General features: G+C 33.8%; 3 protein-coding genes across 8 annotated transcripts; 1 reads left to right on the top strand and 2 right to left on the bottom strand.

The window, feature by feature from the left end:
• The first annotated feature begins 324 nt into the window (after nucleotides 1-324).
• On the top strand, nucleotides 325-3428 carry LOC102594789 (BTB/POZ domain-containing protein At1g21780). The gene is made up of 4 exons (XM_006351843.2): nucleotides 325-533; nucleotides 606-757; nucleotides 2197-2312; nucleotides 2636-3428. Exons 1-4 carry the CDS (start codon nucleotides 421-423, stop codon nucleotides 3239-3241), a joined length of 987 nt encoding a protein of 328 aa, XP_006351905.1. The 5' UTR covers nucleotides 325-420; the 3' UTR covers nucleotides 3242-3428.
• Nucleotides 3429-4119: 691 nt separating this feature from the next.
• On the bottom strand, nucleotides 4120-8519 carry LOC102594460 (chlorophyllide a oxygenase, chloroplastic). Its single transcript, XM_006351842.2, has 9 exons — nucleotides 8374-8519; nucleotides 7543-7779; nucleotides 7202-7306; nucleotides 6715-6990; nucleotides 6364-6511; nucleotides 6047-6231; nucleotides 5842-5954; nucleotides 5314-5608; nucleotides 4120-4815 (listed from the first exon to the last, which is right to left on the bottom strand). The coding sequence occupies exons 1-9, from the start codon at nucleotides 8455-8457 to the stop codon at nucleotides 4651-4653; spliced, it is 1608 nt and encodes a 535-aa protein (XP_006351904.1). The 5' UTR covers nucleotides 8458-8519; the 3' UTR covers nucleotides 4120-4650.
• A 1366-nt stretch (nucleotides 8520-9885) lies between these two features.
• Nucleotides 9886-15227, bottom strand: LOC102593908 (filament-like plant protein). 6 transcript variants are annotated; one of them, XM_015310692.1, is made up of 5 exons: nucleotides 14907-15227; nucleotides 14152-14308; nucleotides 12373-12568; nucleotides 10614-11908; nucleotides 9886-10504 (listed from the first exon to the last, which is right to left on the bottom strand). In XM_015310692.1, the coding sequence occupies exons 2-5, from the start codon at nucleotides 14272-14274 to the stop codon at nucleotides 10097-10099; spliced, it is 2022 nt and encodes a 673-aa protein (XP_015166178.1). In that variant the 5' UTR covers nucleotides 14275-14308; nucleotides 14907-15227; the 3' UTR covers nucleotides 9886-10096. The 6 variants fall into 6 exon arrangements, with proteins under 6 accessions (XP_015166178.1, XP_015166181.1, XP_006351902.1 ...); XM_015310695.1 differs by having other exon boundaries at nucleotides 9886-10501; nucleotides 14907-15226; XM_006351840.2 differs by having other exon boundaries at nucleotides 12373-12565; nucleotides 14907-15226.
• Between the last annotated feature and the right edge of the window lie 5491 nt (nucleotides 15228-20718).

Here is a 20718-nt window from a genome sequence, read left to right as displayed (position 1 = left end):
TCTTTCATACCAAACACGCCCTTAAAAGTGTAATATACACTCAAGAACTAGTCTTTAAAAAAAGAACAACAACAAATCAATATTTGTATTTGGCTCTTCTTCATTATGCGATTCAGTGTTTAAAAAAAAAACAAATAAATTATTAAAGTAGAACTAAAATTCATATAGACAGTCATATCTACCACTATATTAAGATTAAGAATTTATGGTTTAATTTCATTATCAATAACATTGGTGATGTTTGTTTTTTTAAGTATTTATGCTTTATAGATTATGCTTTTTTCTGTAAAAGAAAAAACTTTTTATGTTATGTCCTTTTCAAAAAGCAAAGACTTCTTCTCAGTTAAGTTTTACTTAATTCCTAAAAATCAAAACTTTATAATGATTCATCAGTAGCAGAGAAAAGGGAGAAGAAGAAGAATGGCAGAGGGCAAGGTAGAGACTCTATCAAGGTTAGCTCAATGGAGGATCGACAATTTCGCAGCATCTACTTACAAAAGATCTGACCCTTTCAAAATTGGTATCTGGAACTGGTATGTCTCTAGTTTTTTCGACTTGATTTGTCTTTATCATCAACTTCAGTTGTTTTCTGATTTTTTATGAAGGCATCTGTCAATTGAGAAGAATCGGTATTTGTATATTCGGTTGTTTCCTGAACCTTCTCGGCTTTCGAAAGAGCAGCTTCCTCCTCCTTTTGCTCGCTTTATGCTCCGTGTTACTACAACTGGAACCAATCGGAGACCTCATATATCTCCTGGTATACTTTATTTTCAGCTCTTCTGTGTTTTGATTGTATGTTTATTTGAGTATATTCACTATTGCAAGTTGCACAGGTCGATTTACCTAGCAAAAATAGTTGAAGTTTGAAGATATATCCTTCATTTATTTTGCTATTTGTTATTATTACAGTTCTGTATTCGGTATTCCCATCCATTTGCACCATTTTGTTTGATGTAATTTGTATTTTGATATGTTTAAATGATATGGTCTGGTTGTTGTTCTGGCAAAGATCACTAGTTTTGGAGAAATGTATCTTCGTTGGAATTTTTGGACGACATCTGTATATGTACCCTTAACAAAACCTGTGAAAATTGAGGGATGTAATATAAAGTGTGACCGAGGTGATTGGCATGGAAAAGTAGTACAATTAAATATATGTAGGATGAATTCAACTCTCAAATTCTTAGCTCCTTGATCTATTCACAAAGGTCTGGTTGCAAATCTCTATTTGCCACACTAGTGTACCTAATCTATAACGTCATTTTTCATCATGGTTATTTCCATCTGCTATGGATGATTTGGTAATTGATTTGGACTATGCTGAGCGGCTAGAGATGAATTTACTTGTATAGAGTGAAAATGCCCAATCCTGTCCTCCTGGAGAGGTGGAAACTTAGACATTTCTACTTAATAATTTATCAGGTCAGTTGTTGTGCTCATATATGAAAAGGAAACATGATGTACATGTATGCCCGGTTCTGAAACTTGTGATTTCTTTGAAAAGATACTCTTGGACGCATCTCCTACTCACATTATGTTTTTCATTCTAATGTATCAGGTAACCTGTAATTTGGACTGTCAATTACTATGGCATGTGTAATATTAGAGGATGTTTCATGGGTATTATATTGTTTGCTGCATGCATCTGTGATGTGGGGGTGGGTGGGGGTTATCTTAGGCAACTCGGACTATTGTAGATAAAAAGCACTGAAAAATTAGAGAAAGCAGTTCAGTGTCCTTAAGGGTGCACATAAACTTTCCTTCTTTATATGGTCAATTTTTTTGTTTTGTTGACCAGAAGAGAAGACTTCATTTGTTCATTAAGAAAAAAAGACTTCTCTGTACATGCTATAAATCAAGCCTGCACCCTTTCATGTAGGACAAGATCCTATCTCTAGACTGTCTTAGACTATTAATATGCCAATAATTTCTAGCCTAACTGTCGTGTGCTATTTAAGCTTCTAGTAAGGATTGTTTCGGTTTTTAGTTGCTCATTGAATATTCTTCAGCTGCATATGCAGACACATGGAATTGTAGACTCTTGTGCTTCCTTGTTTTTTTCTTGTTTGTCCAGATAAAGAGCTCCATCACACCCCTTGCCGCCTCTATCACAGTTGAATTTCATTAGCAATTTTGTATTAACTATATTCAACATGTTATGTTGCATGTATAATTCTGTGGCGGTCCATGTTGCAGTGTATGAGAGGCTGCTTCGAACAAGTGATGACTTTGTGTGGCCTATTGATTCTTGCTTACAAGGTCGATTCATCATTGATGTTGAGTTCCTTGACCTGAAGATCTACACACCAAATGTGAGTTCTTGATATTCTGCAGTGTTCAACTGTGTGTTTAATATGCATGACTGTCTGAGATTGCTACATGAAATGGTTCTCTGATAAACTACATATCTAGTTGTAACAGATAAGGCTTGTGTATAGGTGTACGTGATTGACTTCTTTGGTTGTTCCTTTGAGCAGATTTTAACTAAAAAAGAACGAAATTTTCCAATTATTCCATTTTACAGAAAATGGCAAAGAATGAAAAGTTTCTTCTCAGCATTTACCAGTAAATGACCTTGATTATATATTGAACTCATGTTCCTTCTCTTAGTAACCTGTGATAATTGAACCTTTAGGGTGGAGAAGGAAAATCTATATGGCCCAATGACATGATTTTGCAATCTTTAGCTACCCAAAGTACTCTCCGATGCCTCTCTCGCATGCTTGATGAGTCCATCCATGCTGATGTTACCATTAATACGGCTGATGGATCAGTGCAAGCTCACAAAGCGATACTGTCTGCTACTTCTCCTGTATTCCACAGCATGTTCCTTCACGATCTCAGGGAGAAAGAATCTTCTATAATCGACATAGAGGACATGTCAACAGAATCATGTTCAGCGCTTCTCAGTTACTTGTATGGGACCATAAAACAAGAGGATTTCTGGAAGCACCGATTGGCATTGCTGGGTGCGGCAAACAAGTATGACATTGTAGATTTGAAGAATGCTTGTGAGGAAAGTCTCCTAGAAGACATCAACTCGGGGAATGTCCTTGAAAGATTGCAAGAGGCCTGGCTTTACCAACTAAATAAATTGAAAAAAGGTTGCTTGATGTATTTGTTCGATTTTGGCAAGATTTATGATGTTAGGGAGGAAATTAACAACTTCTTCAGACAGGCAGATAGAGATCTGATGCTAGAGATGTTTCAAGAAGTGCTCACAGTTTGGAAGCCTGCCTAACATGATGAGGTTTTTGCCATAGTTGTATATGGAATAACTCTATCTATTAATTTCTAAGCTGTAGCTTTCTAAGAAAGCCATGTTGTATCTATATGCTAATCCTGTGTAAATTTTGTTGAACTTATTAAGGGTGTAATCTGGTATAAGTTATATAAATGGTTAATGTTTTGTTTGCAAGCACCTTGGATTTGGATTTCTCTGTTGTTTGCCGTCTGAACCCTTGGAAAACTGGTAGAAACCATCCAAGTCCAATATTCTTAGTAGAAACTAAAAATGGGATTTAGTAGAGATTTTTTTGTATTTGTAGAGTAATGTTCTTATTATACAAGTTATTTTCTTTCTGAAACAGCTTCTCTACCATCATGAGGTAGGGGTAAAGTCTATGTACAGTCTAACCTACCTAGACTCCACATGTGGATTTCACTGATTATGTAGTTGTTGGTTTCGTTAATGAAAAATATTCCTTGATAATGCTATACTACATACGGAATAAATTTTTCACAAGACTCAGCAAGGGAACTACTACGCCTACCTAATTTTGCTCTATAATCCTAAGCTTTTTGTTGAAAAAAATAGCTCCAAAAGTAGTTCACATGTTAAACACCATATGTTGTTTGGGTCTTGCCCAAATAGATTTGTACCATTGGAGGCTACCATTAGCTGCTTCAATGAGAACTCTGATTAGACTTCCTTGTATGAAGTTGTGTGGTCATCTACACTATAATGAGCAGCTTTTACAATGTTTTTGTATCAGGGAACAGTTTTGCATATTGTCCAAAAGTACACACTACTTTTAAGAGATTCTTGGATCTGCTGCTAGTGTGTTTAAAGTGTCATCTTGCACAACTTTGAGCTCAGTATTTCCTTGCCAAGACTCAGAAATGAAAACATGGATTCATCAAGTTGTCTCTTGTTCAGCATAGGAACATCGACGACAGTAATATACTTTTACTACAAGGATATAATATTTCAATACTGTCATGCTGATTCAACTGAGCTCAAAACTGCTACCAAAGATCAAAACATCTCTGGCTTCTTGTTTGGCAAAAAGAATACTCTTAATTGCAATCTGAGATCAGAAATTATTCTATGACAAGGTGGAACGACATTGCTGGGAAGACTCTAGACACTTACAAAGAACCTATGAGATTTTCCAAGTGCCAATCAGGACAGGATAGAATTGTTGGTGAGGAATGTAAGATTGCTCAAACTGTACACGAACCTACAAAAAAATTGTGTACAGCTATATTTACAGAAGGGGTGTAAGTAACTCCTCACAAGAAAAAATATGGAAAACTGCAGTAAGTGAGAGAGCTTCTCAACAACTGGACTGAATTTTGCTGTGAGCTGACAATGAAGAGATCAAAGTCATCTTGAAAAGTAAAACCCGGTACTTGATGGAGCAATATTTATTTGCTGAAAGGTAGTTCCTTTTCTCCACTATCTACAGCATCTCTCCATATTCTATACCTCACACCTAGCTTATCATAAGACACTGGCAGGTTCCAAATATTGGCGCCATTGAGCATGCGATCCTGCTGGCCAAGAACAAGCCGTAAGTCTTCATTTAAAACCTGTATACAATTTTACAAAGAAGAGAAAAATGTTAGAACATATTTTTTTAATTTTATACCCTCTATATATATTTATAAAGGGGAAGTTCTTAGCAGCATTATCCTTAGACCTTACTGAAGAAGCGAAAATGTAGAAATATCTTTTACAGAAGGTGAAATTTTATTTAATATTTGGCAAAATTCTATTTCAGAAGATTATGCTCACAATTATGTGTGTTCTATTTTAGGCAAGTCTAAGTAACTTCCACGAATCAAAGAGTTCGCAAATCTATATTATTGCGACTATGAGCTTCTAGAGCCATGTGATGGTAATCCTAGAGTTTAAGCTCTGATTTTGTTCTATGTTTTGCGTATTTCCAACTTCAAAATGCATCAATTTCCAAGAATGCAGTTTTTCATATATCAGGCAGTCAATATTTCATGAAGTCACTGACTGATGACTTCTATAAGATGTTAATGTAATCACCGTTTTTTACGAAGTTTTGGACAGAAACAAACCTGCTCAGCAAAATGTCTCCAAACGTATTGCATGAAGGGGATGTGTTTCAGCAGGGGAGCAAAATCCAGTGACATTCTATATAATAACCGTGTCTTCTGTCGTGATGCAGGTAAGCAAACATGCAGTTGATGAAGGTGCGTAGAACACTGCTTGGTGCTCTGTCCCTCCAATTTGCCTGGCTTTGAGATGCCAATGGTGGATAAAACCATACAAGGTGGTCTAAATTCCATATCTATTGGATATGGATCCCAATATCCTTGCAGACCAGATGCAGGAGTCAAGAACTTTACCAAGCTGAAATGAAAAAAAGAAATGGTAAATTATAAGTACGTAGACCTTCGTACACTACACAATGCACAACTTGAAAGCACACTTATGCCTTAAAACTCATAACTTGGACCAGAAAAATCAAGTTTTCTGGAAAACCATATGAAAATAAATAGAAAAACAATCTACTCTTTGATGAACTATTGATTTAGTACTAAACGTCTAAATAATAAGCATCATATGATCATGTCCATTACTACCTTGGTACACTCCATCCTTTAGCAAAAGTTGATGTATGAGTGAAAGGTGCATGTGCAAGATCTAAAAGATTGTCTAAAAGTAGTCCATGTTCCACCGGAAGTTCCATGACTATCTGCAGTTTCAATGAAAACAGTCGTAAGGCAAAATACTCAAACATGAGTTGTAAGATAAACAACTGAAAATCTAACGGTAGTGATTTCAAACCTCTGCATGGATCTGAAATCCAGAAGGTGGTAGTAAAGAAGGAAGGGTAGCTGCAGGTGGATCATTTCCTGGCCAAATCCATATCATTCCCTCTTGCTCAAAGCAGGGCAGTGCTTTGATCTTTACATTCAGTAATCTTGTTGATGGCATTTTCTCACACTTCCCGTCAGTGGAATACTCCCATCCTAAATTCATTTCACAAACATCAAAGTTAGTGTTAGCTATTTCATGTCCTCTACAAAACCCATTTAAAAGTTATGTTCATCTCCCAAATATGAACTCTGGTCTGAAAGTGGAAGGATTCAAATTTATCTCACCATGATAAGGGCATTGGATGCGACCCTCATTCACTGAGCCAAGATCAAGGGGGCAGGCTCTATGTGCACATGTATTCCGGACACATCCAGGTTTTCCATCAGCCCCACGAAAGATCACCCACGATTGCTCAAAGCAATCAATCGGTAACTGAAAAGATACAGTTTACAGTCATCAATAGAAGAGCCAAAAGAATAAACAGAAGACCATAAAGTAGGAGAGCAGATCATATAGCTTGTTAATTTGTTTTGGCATCATAATTTTGCATCTACATGGTTTTTTGTGTTTTAAATCAAATGTTTTCTTTCTTTTAGGCAAAAGAGACTATGGCAGATATGAGAGAATTGACTCACCATGGTGTCATCCTTAAGATCTGCGGAGAATGCTACAGGGTACCAAAAGTTCTTCAAACGGGAACTGTAATCTTTAACAGGACCTGAGACATTCAGCGTTCTTCGGGGTTGCTTGCTTTTAGGAGTGTCTAATAATCCTGTTGACGTGCTTGCAGAGGAAGACGTGCATTCTGATTCTACTGTGCTTCTCTCTTGCAGAAGCCTATCGTTAACCAGCTCTTCCATGTAAGCTAGCTTATCTAAAGCAGCAGAAACCCGAGTCTCTGATATATGTACCTGTTGAATTGGTACTAAAGATATAAAGCTTTATACTTATGAGAAATAAGCAATATCCTGGAAATGTTTTTCTATATAACTTTCCATTTATTTTTCAGAAGACTCGTTTCAATAAGTTTGACATATCAAAGGGAAATCACCCTGAATATCCACTAGTTGTGAAAACTGGAAACCAGAAAATGCAATTTGTATGAAAATGAATTTTCCAAACCTGGTTGTGGGCCTGAGAAAGTTCTTCTTGCAACTCTGCAAGTTCCTTTTTCATGGTTCCAATAGATTTATAATCGCGTGCTAGAGGGTTTAGTACTTCCACAACCTAGTTGCATAAACTGATTAGAATACAACGTAGAATACGAGGAAGATCAGGAAAATTTGAAACAACTCTTAAGGAAAGTATACAACAGAAAGTAAAAAAGGTGAACTCCATTTGGAAAGTAAGGAAAATGAGAAACAGCAATGCAACAAACTTGTAAATAGACCAAGATAAAGACGGTGGATGTTGTATTTTACCAGGTTTCCAAGTTCAATACACACATTAATTCAAAGACGTACCTTTTCGTGTAGGAGCATTATAGTAAGTACATCTTGCCTAGCTCTCCAATCACAGTATTGTAGATCATATCTAGCAACTTCTAAAGCTTGATTTGCATCCAAGAACTTGCCTTTACTTTGTGGAACTTTAGTCCTGGGATCTTCCACATTAAAGAGTGTCAACCAGGAACTTTTCTTATCTGGAATCCCACCCTCCTCCCCATACACTGCAAATACTCCAAAACTCCCTTTGACAAACTGATTGTGAAAAAGATGCAAAATCAGTAACCAATCAACTAATTTGCTCACACAAGGAAAATGCAAGTGACATATGAATCTCCATTCTGATATAACATGATAAATAGACTAAGCGAGTACTCGATTACACGACTCAGAGCTTATTCTTGCAGATAGTCTATGGACAATCAACTTAACTACCATTTTTCACTTTTGAAAACGAAAACTCTTTTTTTCCAAACACTCAAAATTTTCATGACAAAAAGCACCTAACTTTCAAGTATTGTGAAGAATCAGAACTCTCCACCAGAGTGCAGTAAGCTTAACTGACTAAGATTACCAACCTATGCAACAAATCTTACCAATCACTAGTCAAAATTGATCCACTTTTGACACTAAAAACATGTTTCAAAATGCAAAAGATCATAACCCTTTGTGTTTTGAAATCTCTATACACATAACCAACAGCAAGAAACTGACTTTTATGATCCTTTTTTCACTACAATTTCAAAAAGGGTCTCCATAAACAAGGTTAATCAAGACAAATAAGCAATCTTTTTAGTTTCTTGCAAACAAAACACCCAAAAAAAAAAAGGTAAAGAAAATAAAGAATACCTTTCTAGTATAAGACTTGTTAGAGCGGCACAAAGAGAAAGGAAGAGAAAGAGAAATAGCAGTAGCAGTAGCAATGGCTGTCATGATAAAAAAAAATGATTTGTTTTTTTTTTTTTGTATTTCTTCTCTCCACCTATTTAAGAAATGCTGTAAACAACAACAGCAGATTTTGCTGTTTTTCTAAGGTTTTTGTTTTGTTGATAAGAGGTTGGTGTTGTGCGCAATCTCTGCTGACCTCCCATATATTGCCACGTGGAAATAAGTGGGACCCACATGCTTCACTCGTGGCACTTTCCATTTCCACATGATTCTTTCTATATTTACTACTAATGCCATTTCTTAATTTGACTTCTCTCTGCCAGCATGGATGCCGGAAGATATACTCTTATCTCTTCTTTGATTTTTTTTTTAAGAATCTTCCTCTTTTAGTGAACAGTCCTACTACTTTATGTGTGGCTGAAAAAATTTAGGTGGTCGTTTGATACGTGAGATAAAAATAATAAATTTCACATAAAATTTAGTGATTAGCTTTATTTTATATTCGATTTGAAGTATTAATTGATAGTAAAATTATTTTATTTCATCATTTATACTAAACTAGTAATTATTACTGTGTACATAAAAATTAAAAGACTATCTGCTTTTTTGGATTTTTTGGGTTGGAAACAATATCTGGGGTCGAATAGAGTTTTGAGTTAGGTCAAGTCTCAAGTCGAGGTTAGGGTCAGGAGTTAGCTAGTAGGATCTCAGGTAGGAGGAGTTGAGTTCTAGATATGTTTGGAGTGTTTAAATTAGTCTATCTTATGAGACTAGTCCTATCATTTTATGTCACCCATTGATACGTCAGGAGAAGGAGGTTTCAAATTGGTGGTTGTATCACGGAATTGATGTATAAAGGCGTTCGGAGTGTTAAATCAAAGTTAGATGTCAAAGAGAGCCTTAAAACAAAATTTCAAGTTAAAGAATTTATAGCGGCAAAAAAGTTTCAAATGATCTCATACATAATTTAACTTTAAACGAGCATATCTCCCGAGCTATATGCTCATTTACAAGACTATCCAAGCGAGATAAAAACTTTACCAGTCTGTACTCATTTACAAAATTCACTCATTTAAAAATTATAACACTTTTTTGAATGGTATATACCTTTGTTGTATATAAAAAATTATATTATTGGTAAGTAATACAACAATAAAAATAGATGAATCCCACCATTATCTATACAACATGTAAATTATACATTGATATTTTGTAAATATGTTTCATAAATAAGTATGAACTGTAATATTTTATAAAATATGTATTATTTTAGGTAATTGTTTTTCCCACTAATTTTCCTATAAATAGTGTATGTAGTACACAATTATATCTTTATTAGTTGTACTGAAGAAAATTACCAATCACATGTTGTAACTGTATTTTATGACAGAATTATTTTCCTACTTCATTTCCATACCTAACTAATAAGCCTCTTTCTTGAAAGGTTATTTTCTTTAGTTAACTGGAGAAAGGAAACTAGAAATGGATACAAAAATGGATTAAATAAAAAAAGAGAGATCAGCCAAAGCAGTGTAATTCAAGGTGTCTATTACTATTTGAAGCTTCTCAAGATATTCATCATAACTATTGAAGCAAACAGTTTGCTTATCAAACAGAATTTGATCAGCCATGTAATTGATGTCCACCAAATTATGTTCCAACCTTCTCAACATTCTTCCTCTATTTATTTATCCTCAATAACTTTTAGAGCTGGAACTCCACTCTTACTCCGAGAAAACAACTTCCCAAAGCCATTTTTGCTTTTGCTAGTGCTAGCCTGAGTAGTGGATGAAGTAGATGATGAAGATGAGGATGCTGGAGATTCCCCTTCATTTCCGTTTGTAGAATGACTCACATTCTCTTCCTCAACCTTGGTAGGATCAGAATCACGTTTTGGGGTAAATGTCTCGTTTACATGCAACTTCCATAGTTCTCCTCCTGCTTTAGCAACAACTGATCCTCCACCAGGAAGATTTGCAGTGTCTATCAGGAAATCTTCTAGAGTAGCTAGGGATTGTAGCTGTTTCCCAAGGGATGCAATTGTTTTCTGGCATTCTGCAAGCTTGTCAGCAGCCACTGCTAAATCCTCCTGCTAGTGAGAAAGTTCACATACCATTATTAATTTTCATCTTTTTTCTTTACATCGATGTGTCTATACATGAATGACAAACAACACAAGATAGGTTGAGAGAAAGAGCTACCTGTTTTATTTTGAATTCACCATTTGAACTAGAAGTTTGCTGAGCTTCAGCATCCTGGGCTCTTTTTCTAAGCTCGTTTTCCAATTCACGACACTTAGCTTCCATGTCTGATGACAAGGATTTTTCTCTTTCAACTTCTGTCTTCAAAGAATCAATATTTACAGACATCGTCCGTGCTTCTACCTCCATGCCATAGAGTTGAAACTCGAGCAACTCCTTTGACTCATTTACCACATCTAGCTCCTTCTGCAGGCCTTCCAACCTGGTTTGAGTTTCCTTAAGCTGCAAAGAGGACACTTTAAGGGCATCTTGACTCTCATTTAAAGCATTCTCCAGTTCAGTTTTCTCTGCTTCAATCTTCTCCAGCTTTTGTTCTAATTCGGCCACCCTTTGTGTAATGGAATTGTATTCTGCTGCCAAAGGGTTCTCAATATTGGGGGAATCATGAGGAACAACATCAGATGCTACTGAAGGTGTCTTGTTTGCAGTTTCAGATAATGCAGCAAGTTGCTCCATCTCCAAGAAATCATCCATCATATCGATTTCTATAGAACAGGCAGCAAGAGTTTTGGGCATGGCCTTTTCATTCTTAAATTGATCAAGCTCAGCAATGAGTGCTGAAGCCCATGAATTTGAGCAACTTGGTTCATATTCTCTTGTTTCCAGTTTACTCATCTTGAGGGCATCATTGTCGACTGTGTTTAACCGCTCTCCACTGTCAGACTGACTATCGGTGACAGAGTCCACATAGAAAGATGAAACAGCAGAGGAGCGTTGATCATTGAATGGGGATGATTTGCGAGCCATGGCCTGTAGCTTTCGACACTCAGCTTCAAGTTTGGTCAGCTTTTTTATGCTTTCCAGCTGCTGCTTGCTGGCAGTTTCTGCTGCTTGAGTGCTCAAATCCCTCTCAATAGTCCTAATTTCCAACACTTCTGAACAAGAGAGAAGTTCAATTTTGAGAGCTGTGTTCTCTTTCTCTAGATACTTGAGCCGGACAAGGATATCAGCATCAGTAGAAGTAGGCATTTCAGCTTTACCAGCCTCCTCTTGTGTCTGGAGCTTAAGTAGCTGTTTCTCAAGTGCAGTTTTTTCAGATTCCAATTCATTTTTTTCTGCCATAGCATCTTGAATCATTTTCTCTTGCTCATCTCTAGCTTGTCTCAACTGCCTGACACATTCCTTGAGTGCACCATCGAGATGACTGACACGAACTTCCAAAGTCAAGTTCTGCTGCACAGCTGCATCTAGTTGTTGCTTTAGAACTGCAACTTCATTTTCTGCCTTTTCCCAACCTACCAAGATGATAAAAAGCATACTGGAAATTATCAGACCAAAAATCACTTTCTAGAAAGGTGATGAAAGAGGCATATTCCACAAAATTGTTTCAGCATGTGAAACACATACCAGAAAAAGGGGTGTACATGAAGAGACTGCCAAGAGACAAATCTTAGCTCCTGTTTGGACATGAATATTTTTTCCTTTTGTTCCAAAAAAAGAATTTCAAAAGTGTTTAATTATACATTGTATTGATTTCTTGAAGAAAGAAAAAATTGAAGATGAATTTCAAGTTCAAGAGAACTTTTTTTTTCCACTCACAAAACTTCTATTTATTTCAAGTTAAATGCATGTTCAATACACAACTACCACTTCCAAATACCCTTTTTACAGCTTTTTTTTCAAATATCACATTTTAATGTTCAAATGCCTCAATTAGATTAACATCACAACAGAGGAAGAAAGAAGTGGAAGAAGATACCTGCAATAGCTTCTTCAGCAACTTTAGCATGCTGCTTAACTAAGTCTTCTTTGGCGCTAACATTAACAAGAGCAGCTGATAATTTCTCTGTCAAGCATCTCAAGCTTTCCTTGGATTCATCATCAATGGATGCAGCTTTTGAGGTTACCTCTGGTGACTGCTTGTCATGGTCAGGAAATTCTTTTAGTGCATCCTGCTTCAATGAAAAGAACAGGTGATCCTTTGTCGTTAAAGAAGTAATACAATAGCTAAAAATGTTAAAGCTTTTCTCAAAAAGAAAATGTTCTAAATTGCACAGAGTTGGTTCTCTGGCAGCTAGTCAGTAAGAAATCTATTGAATGATTTTCGATATGAGACAAATGACCCTACAAAGAAGATATAGATGGTGCAGTGATAAGGACAACATTTTTTTCAACAAAGCAATAGGAGCATCTTTACACTTATTGAGACCATCTAATCTCAACAAAAAAAAATGGTCAAGGGTGAAAGTATATTCCTTATCAGGACAAAACTGCATTACTACTGTAAGAAACATCACTTATGAGTTATGAAAGGTTTTGGCACTTTCTTTCCAAACAAAGATCTTACATCATCTGCTACCATCTAACCTGAGCAACATATCTTTATACTGGAAAGCATATCAAGGCACCAAACTAGAGGTTAATCTTCAGTCACTACTGTTTTTAGCTGCACGTATAAATTGCTATACAATCGTCCTCTGCAATTTACGTTCACTATTTCAGGAGATGCTCTGCAGATAAATAAACTGTTTGGCGCTCAATTAATATGATCTGACATACTCAATTCTATCACAACAATCTCTTTTATGTTGCTTTTTGCCTCATATGGATCTGAGATTTGTGAATTAACTACAATATTGGATTGCACACTTATAATTTAATAAAACCTTAAAACTCTTTAAAAGATCACCTCAGATTCACTAAACAACAAATTAGTATATACCAATTTAGTTTTATAGATATCATAAATCCCTTTTATGAGGAACTTAGTGTTCTTTAAAAAAGTCATGAAACATAATTCTTCCCAAGCACCTTAAAAACTGGAACTTTATACTAATTCAATGAGAACAAGTGTAGTCCCACAAGTAGGGTTTGGAGAGGGTAGGATGTACGCAAACCTTACCACTACCTTTGTAGGGGTAGAGAGGTTATTTCATCAGACCCTCGGCTCAAAAGAAGTGTAACCAAAGCAGGATTAGAAGGAAAATAACGACAATAAAATAACAATATATATACTAATCCAATATTTAGGTAAACATTTACAATAGATAGATGTTAGGAAGTACAGGGGAGAAGAATTATGGCTCAATTTAAATGTAGAAATTGGATAAACCAAGGAGAAGGGACGTTCTCTAGATGATGACGGGCAGTCTGGTGGTTCAGCAATATGGGGGGCTATCTATTGTGATTATTTGTCTACAATAACTATAACCTAGTCATTTCTATAACTAAACCAATAGCGAAAGCCTGATAATGATCAATAAAGACCAATGAACTTCCAAATATTTCAAAAATCAAAACTGGTACATACATATATGGAAGTAGAAAGAAAATGCAGCACTCGCAGACGAAAAACTTTCAGCTGTCAGTGTTTGAGCTACATATTTAGCTCAACCATTATCAATTTTAAATGTGAAGTTTCAAAAAAACAGCAGCTTATTTTTTCCAACCATGAGATATAAGATTATTCCATATCAGCACAATTAACTGAAAGACCAAAACAAGAAAAAAAAAAGCTCTTTCTCTTTTTGCCTTTTACCTGCTCATCAGAGTATCTCTCCGAATATGAAGACAAAGAACCAGAACTCTCCGTTTCACCAGGGCTCTTATCGAAAGGTCTCCTTTTCCACAACCATTTCCTCTTTTCCATCTCAATAACCATTTAATCTCCTAAATGCTCATAGCACAATGTCCATCTGCATATAATTGAGACCTCAATCAATAACAACACAACAAGACATTAGTCCAACAGAAAAATGACCCAGATAACCTCTGATATGACTAAGCTCCATTCCAAATGCAAAGAAAGAACTAATATACCTATGCCCTAGAGAATACAACAAGTTGTCCAAACACACTGTCATTTAACAACAACTATAACTTGGCTTCGAGTTCATTCAGCTTTCCTTCAAATCCACTCAACTATCCATCTAAACTCAAAAAATAAGCATTTTGAACTATAGATAGAACAAAAACAAAACTTTACCATTACTCTTGATAAAAAAAACAAGAAGCCCCCATCTAAAGCAAACCCATCAAAAACCTCAAAAATCACAATCACACACTCTACCCAAAAGTATTAATGGCAAACCAAAGTGACATTTCCTTTGCTATAGAAAATGACCTGACCTCAAAACACCGAGCCAAAAAGGGACAAAGGAATATTTTTTAACAGATCCATTGCTGGCCCATTTTCAGTTTATTGTCTCCAAGATTAAATATGAACAGATTATATGACTCTACTGTTTCAACCCAAAATGCAAAAAGAAAAAGAGAATCAAGAAATCAACATACATTACTGTAAAGAAGCAGAGAAACCAATAACAGATGAATTGGGGTTTCAAGATTTCAGATTGATGAAACAATAAACAAATTCAGCCAGTCAAAGATCTGTGCTGTGAATTGTCAGAGAACAAGTGCTAACTACTCAATTATATCCAAAACCCAGAAGCAAGAAGCCTCTATTCATTCAAATTTCTCAAAAAAAAAAAATCTTTTTTTAATATATGCTGTTTTTCTGGAGAAAAAAATGATTTTTTTTTCTGTGTGTGAGAGATTTTTGAAATAGCTAAGGGGACCCAGAAGAGGAGCGCATGTGATATGCTGAAATAGAACAAAGGAAGAATGAGACTTTTTGGATCACTTTTTTCAACTTTTTTAATGCTCTTCTGTTTTTTGCCCTTTTGGTTTTTTTTTCCGTCCGTTTCATTTTACGTGAGTTAGTTTGATTTGATATAGAATTTAGAAAAAGAAAGAAATATGGTTGGTACTTATTAATGAGTATAAAATAAATGACAAATATTTGTGGGGCTATAAATCATTTCATCAGGGATAAATAGACATTTTAAAGTTAAATTATTAAAAAAGTATTTATTTGCTTATTTGTTTTGAAATTTATAGTTTAATACTCAATTCCCGCCCAAGAAAGATGAAGTGAATTTTTTATTTTTATACTATCGAGAAGTAGTTCAGTAAATTTGAGTACAGAAACTAAAAAAAAAACAGGTGGAAATGTCACAAATACCCCTTATTGTTTTTGAATATACTATTTTAGGGTGTTTTGATTTGTTTTGATTGAAGGATATAAAAAGAAATGAAATAAAAGGGATTACTTTTTAATTTCTTGTTGATATGTCTGGATTTAAGGACAAGTAAAGACAGAATGTTGAAGTTGTAGTAAATTTAGCTAACGGCTGAATTTGAAGCTCTAATTTGGTCTAATAGTTGAAATTTTGGTGTTTTTATCTTGATTTGTATGAAAAGGTTGTCGTTTTAAGATCTCAATAGATAACGTCACTTATGTATGGTACACTTTATGTTTTGATTTTATATAGTACTTAAACTATATTCTCGATTGATTTAAATATGATAAGAAATAACTTTCATTATATAGGTTGGTTTGACATGAATTAATTTAAATATAGTGTTGTATATGTGCTTGTTGAGGCTTTTTCTTGCCCTCGGAAGTTTTCATGTATAGCATTCTTGATCGGGAGATGCGTTGTTAGTTATCCTTTGATCGATCACATGGTGTGACAAATTGGATCACTTGACACAGGGTAGAAGGTATTATATTTAACTTTTTATTTTATTTTTTATGGTATTCAATATTCGCATTGAAATTTGACTAAATTTAAATTTACATCTGAGTATATATGCATCAACTCAATATTGCTAATTGTTCACCCATTGAAGGCCACATGTGTTGGGATTTAGAAACTCCTTTAAGCGTACATGCATGTTGGGTGACGTAATGAACTACATGGATCAATCAAAATATGCTTAATTGTATAACTAATAATACTATAGAGTATAATATTTAAAGAAGTGTCATTGTGTGTAATTGAGTTAGATTATCTCGAGTCTCTTGCACATGGAATGTGATTATCAAGTCTGCCTTTGTGTTGAATATTCTCTTATATATAAGAGGTCAAGAAGTTGTTCATCAATGTGTCTGTTTGAGTTGTGTGCTTTTAAGTTAAAGGTGGATCTCACATTAAGAAATTATAATTAATTTTGTTTTAAATTTTTTTTTAATCTGTTATATATTTAAAAATCATGTTAGAAGTGTTATAAATCACAATAATTTATAATTTAAATGTTCTATTGAAAAATTACTTAAAAGGTGTTATATATAAACCATAATAATTAACAAATTAAACTATTTTGATGTTTAATAAGAGGCCACAAACACACAACTCTTAACAATACGTTATACATTTAAAATTTACGTAATAATTACAACAAATCAAAATAATTAATAACTTAAAATATTTTATTTTATATTAAAAAATTACATTAAAAGTAATATGAATAATAATAAACGACTTAAAATATTTTCAAAAACATACCAGAAAAATTGATTGTTTCTCGAAATCTATTGGTGCAACATAAATTGGGGCATATGAAATGACATGTATTATTTGGAAATTACATAAAAGGTAATATCAATCATAATTATTAACAATTGAAAATATCAAGCATTATTCTATAAAAAAATTGTTTGACTTTCTGATTTCATCTATTATTTGAAAATAACATAAAAAGTATTATAAATCATAAAAATTAACAACTTAAAATATTTTAAAAGAACACATAAAAAATTGATTGACTCTCCCAATTCCATTTGCATCACATAAATGAGGACAAACAGAGTAACATACACTCAACTCATCCTGACATGCGCTCCTATATCTAGTATGTCTCGTAACATTGCAGAAGTAAAATAACTAACTACATTATCTTTAAAAGATTTCTTTTGAAAAAAATAGTTTATTAGTATTTATATTAAAAGCAAATTTACCACTAGACAAAGTGTCTAGCGGTCTTTTATTAAAAATAAAAAGATATCAATAGGGATAAGTATAAGCAAAGGGGCTAGGTCTTACCTTATTAATCCTAATGAAGTACCTAACTTCTACTAACTAACAAGCATGAAGAAAATAAAAGCTATAGAGAACTAAGTATTTTGTGATCAGCACATAATTTGTAATGCACTTCATGATGATATTACAAATGAGGATGCTTAAATAATGCAAAAATATGACAATCAAGAAGAAGAGTGAGTTATCAGCCTCAAACATTCTATTACAAAAACATGAATTAAAAAAGATTAATTGCCCATCAAAAGTAACTTGAAGTATTTTTCTCTTGTCTTCTTCTTCAAACATATCCAATAACACTTGATAATTCAATCTTTATGGATTTATTGGATCTTGTTGAACCTATTGTTACTGTTATATGGTTCTGTTTTGCCTATCGCTTCGATAGGTGTCTTGGAACAAACTCCTCAGTCACTTTACCGTCCCAACTATGTTGCCTTCCATGTGTCTCATTTTTGTTTTTGTTGCTTTCGCTTCTTTGTTGCCTAGGAGATATATCGTGTTCCATAGACACTCTATCAAAGCATATGTCCAATATATTATCTTCCTCATCTTCACCAAGAGAATCCTCGCCTAAATTAATTGTGTTTGACGCTAAGGCCCTTGACTCATTCTTCTTTGCAATCACACATTTAGACACAAATACGGAAGCTTCTAGGCTTAATTCTTTATTCAAAGCAGTTGGTGAAACCTGCTCTTCTTGGATCAAATCATTGTCATTCTCTGTTGACCTTACTAGCTGTCTAGATTCACTAAGCGACTCTAAAGATGGGGGAGAGATCTTATGAGTCGAGGTATTTAATGTGGCCATGAATGGCTTAATCGTTGGATTGGATTTGAGTAGCATGACATCTTGATTTTCTTGAATAATTTTAGCTACTTCAGGATTAGAAATATATAATGTTGGAGTCATAGTATTACCATATTTTCCAGTAGCCTTAAATAAAGCATCAAAGTTATTCGAACATAATAGGTCTTTTGAGCCATTACTAATATCTTGTCTCCTCATTGTCCTAAAAATTCTCAGTAGCACCCTTTCCACTAGTCGGGAAAAGGGTCTGACTACTAGTTGAATTTTTGTGTGCAACCAGTGTCCAGTTTTTAGTTGCATTCTCATTTTCAACTTGCAAAACATGCTCCTCAGAATTTTCAGCATTTTCAATATCAGGTATCTATTAGTATTTGTTCCTAAATCAACTTGCGACGCATCAACCCCAACTCTTGATGTTTCACCTGCGTTTTTAGTTGCATTAGACATCAAATTCAGCCCAAATTCATTTGATTGCACCAAATTTTGGTAGCAGCCTTTTGGTTATTTCAATCATCTGTAGCATCCACATTTTTTTGGATTTGTAATATCTCTACAGATTTTGGACTTAGAGCGAACTCTTGATCATTTAAACCTCTAAAATACCTTTGTTTCCAGTAGTTATTTGAAGACCAGTATTACATGTATAAATATTCATTGAATCTGCACGATTTTGCTCAGAAGTGGCAGCAATCAATTGTCGATCTAAAGCAGTAGCTTTACTTTGATCGACATCTATAATCCTTCTTTTTTCATTTAGTATTTTCCTCGCATCACCTTGATATTTATCACTATCGTTAGTACTTTTTAAAGCAGCTTCAATGGTATCATCAATTTGTTTGTTATTTTAATTTTTTTTCGAGATCAAACAACAACTACCCTCATCATGACCTTGGTGCTTCCATCAACTAGTTTTATGATTGTTTTTGAGTTAATGGGCAGATAGTTAATTTTTAGGATTGTAAATAATTTTTGTTACAATTTTTGGTGGCTTGAGTTTAGAAGTTAGTCTCCCTATTTCTGTATTATTTGAATTTAGAGATAAGATAGTAGCCTATTTTTGTATGTTTTAGTCCAAAACTAGAGTTATAAATGTATATCTCTGAGTTATTATTAAAAGAAAAAAACATAAAATGTTCTTACGATGGAGTTCCTACTTCATTCTGTTCATTTAGTCCCTGATAATTTTTCAATGTCAAAGAATTTAAACCTTATTACGAAGTAGATGGTGTTATCCATCGTTCGCAATAGAGAGTTCTGAGAGAGAAAGTGGTGAGAAGAGGAGTTCTGGGCGATAGAGAGATAGGGAAATTTAAAATTGCATTGGGAGTCGTGCCTGAGAGCTTTTCGTATGATAGTAATTTTGTAGAGTTCTCACAGCACAATGATGTGGTACCAAAATGGAAAAAATGATTAACATATGTAATCTTATTATGAGAATTACATAAGTGTTTAATAGAGAAATTTAAAATATAAATAAAGTGCAATTACGAATTTTGAATAAAATAATTTGTAATTTATTATTATAATAGTAATTGAAAATTAAAATCAAATTATTTGCATAGTAAGGAGTTTTAGTAATTAATTTATCAGCATACTCAAAATCCTGTTTCTAGTGGAAAAGGAAGAATACATGTTCATTTCTTTATTTTTGGATGTTGTAAGTAGGGATTCTTCTGACCTAGAAAAGACATTAACTTTTATATATACGTTTCCGTTCAAGTAATAAGAGAGTCCGACTGAGATTTTGAGAGCAATGAAGAAAACTACAAAACTAGAGTCGAATTGCTTTAAAATATTTGCTCACACTTTGTGAGATAACTCTTGAGTTAAATTTTCTAACACATTTTGTATGTACTACATGCTTGTACTTATTGTCTATGATTCAGACCACCTCCAACTCAACACCAAATTTTAAATTTGGTGTTTTGAGTTTCAACCCACACCAATTTTTACACCAAATTTGGTGTAACACTATTCATTCACACCAATTCATTTTTTGAATATTTTAATATTATTTCATTATACAAACTTTTAATTAAATATTATATAAATTGTATGTTTTAATTAAATCTCTTGTATATTTAATTATTTTTATGTAATATTTTTATAATATTAATTTTAGATATAAAATTTAGCTTTTTTATAAATTAATTTTTCTATATATGACTTTTTAAAAAAATTAAATTTATGTTAATTCTACTATAAATTATAATTGGATATAACTACAATTAACCTTCACAAAAATTAAAAATGCAAACATTGCTCATTTTGAACTACGTAATGCATTAATAGAGCATTTATGGGAGCATCATAGTGATCTTGAAAGTTGAATATTTATGTAGAATTTAAAATAATTTTTTCAATTATGTAATGTTTATTTAATTGTATTTCATTAATGATTTCACTTTTATTT

This window comes from Solanum tuberosum, unplaced genomic scaffold (genome assembly GCF_000226075.1).
Source record: "Solanum tuberosum cultivar DM 1-3 516 R44 unplaced genomic scaffold, SolTub_3.0 scf00134, whole genome shotgun sequence".
NCBI classification, from domain to species: domain Eukaryota; kingdom Viridiplantae; phylum Streptophyta; class Magnoliopsida; order Solanales; family Solanaceae; genus Solanum; species Solanum tuberosum.
The sequence above is the reverse complement of the archived record's forward strand: the minus strand, read 5'-3'. Positions and strand labels throughout refer to the sequence as shown.

What these genes read in the sequence shown, in the direction of transcription:
- LOC102594789 (XM_006351843.2), top strand. Translation starts at nt 421, where the DNA reads ATGGCAGAGGGCAAGGTAGAGACTCTATCAAGGTTAGCTCAATGGAGG. An exon ending in AAAATTGGTATCTGGAACTG is followed by an intron (nt 534 to 605) that starts GTATGTCTCTAG and finishes TTTTTTATGAAG; the next exon opens with GCATCTGTCAATTGAGAAGA. An exon ending in TGAAGATCTACACACCAAAT is followed by an intron (nt 2,313 to 2,635) that starts GTGAGTTCTTGA and finishes TTGAACCTTTAG; the next exon opens with GGTGGAGAAGGAAAATCTAT.
- LOC102594460 (XM_006351842.2), bottom strand. Translation starts at nt 8,457, where the DNA reads ATGACAGCCATTGCTACTGCTACTGCTATTTCTCTTTCTCTTCCTTTC. An exon ending in ACAAGTCTTATACTAGAAAG is followed by an intron (nt 7,780 to 8,373) that starts GTATTCTTTATT and finishes TTTCACAATCAG; the next exon opens with TTTGTCAAAGGGAGTTTTGG. An exon ending in AAAGGATGGAGTGTACCAAG is followed by an intron (nt 5,609 to 5,841) that starts GTAGTAATGGAC and finishes TTTTCATTTCAG; the next exon opens with CTTGGTAAAGTTCTTGACTC.
- LOC102593908 (XM_015310692.1), bottom strand. Translation starts at nt 14,274, where the DNA reads ATGGTTATTGAGATGGAAAAGAGGAAATGGTTGTGGAAAAGGAGACCT. An exon ending in AGAGATACTCTGATGAGCAG is followed by an intron (nt 12,569 to 14,151) that starts GTAAAAGGCAAA and finishes TTTTCATTGAAG; the next exon opens with CAGGATGCACTAAAAGAATT. An exon ending in TGCTGAAGAAGCTATTGCAG is followed by an intron (nt 11,909 to 12,372) that starts GTATCTTCTTCC and finishes TCATCTTGGTAG; the next exon opens with GTTGGGAAAAGGCAGAAAAT.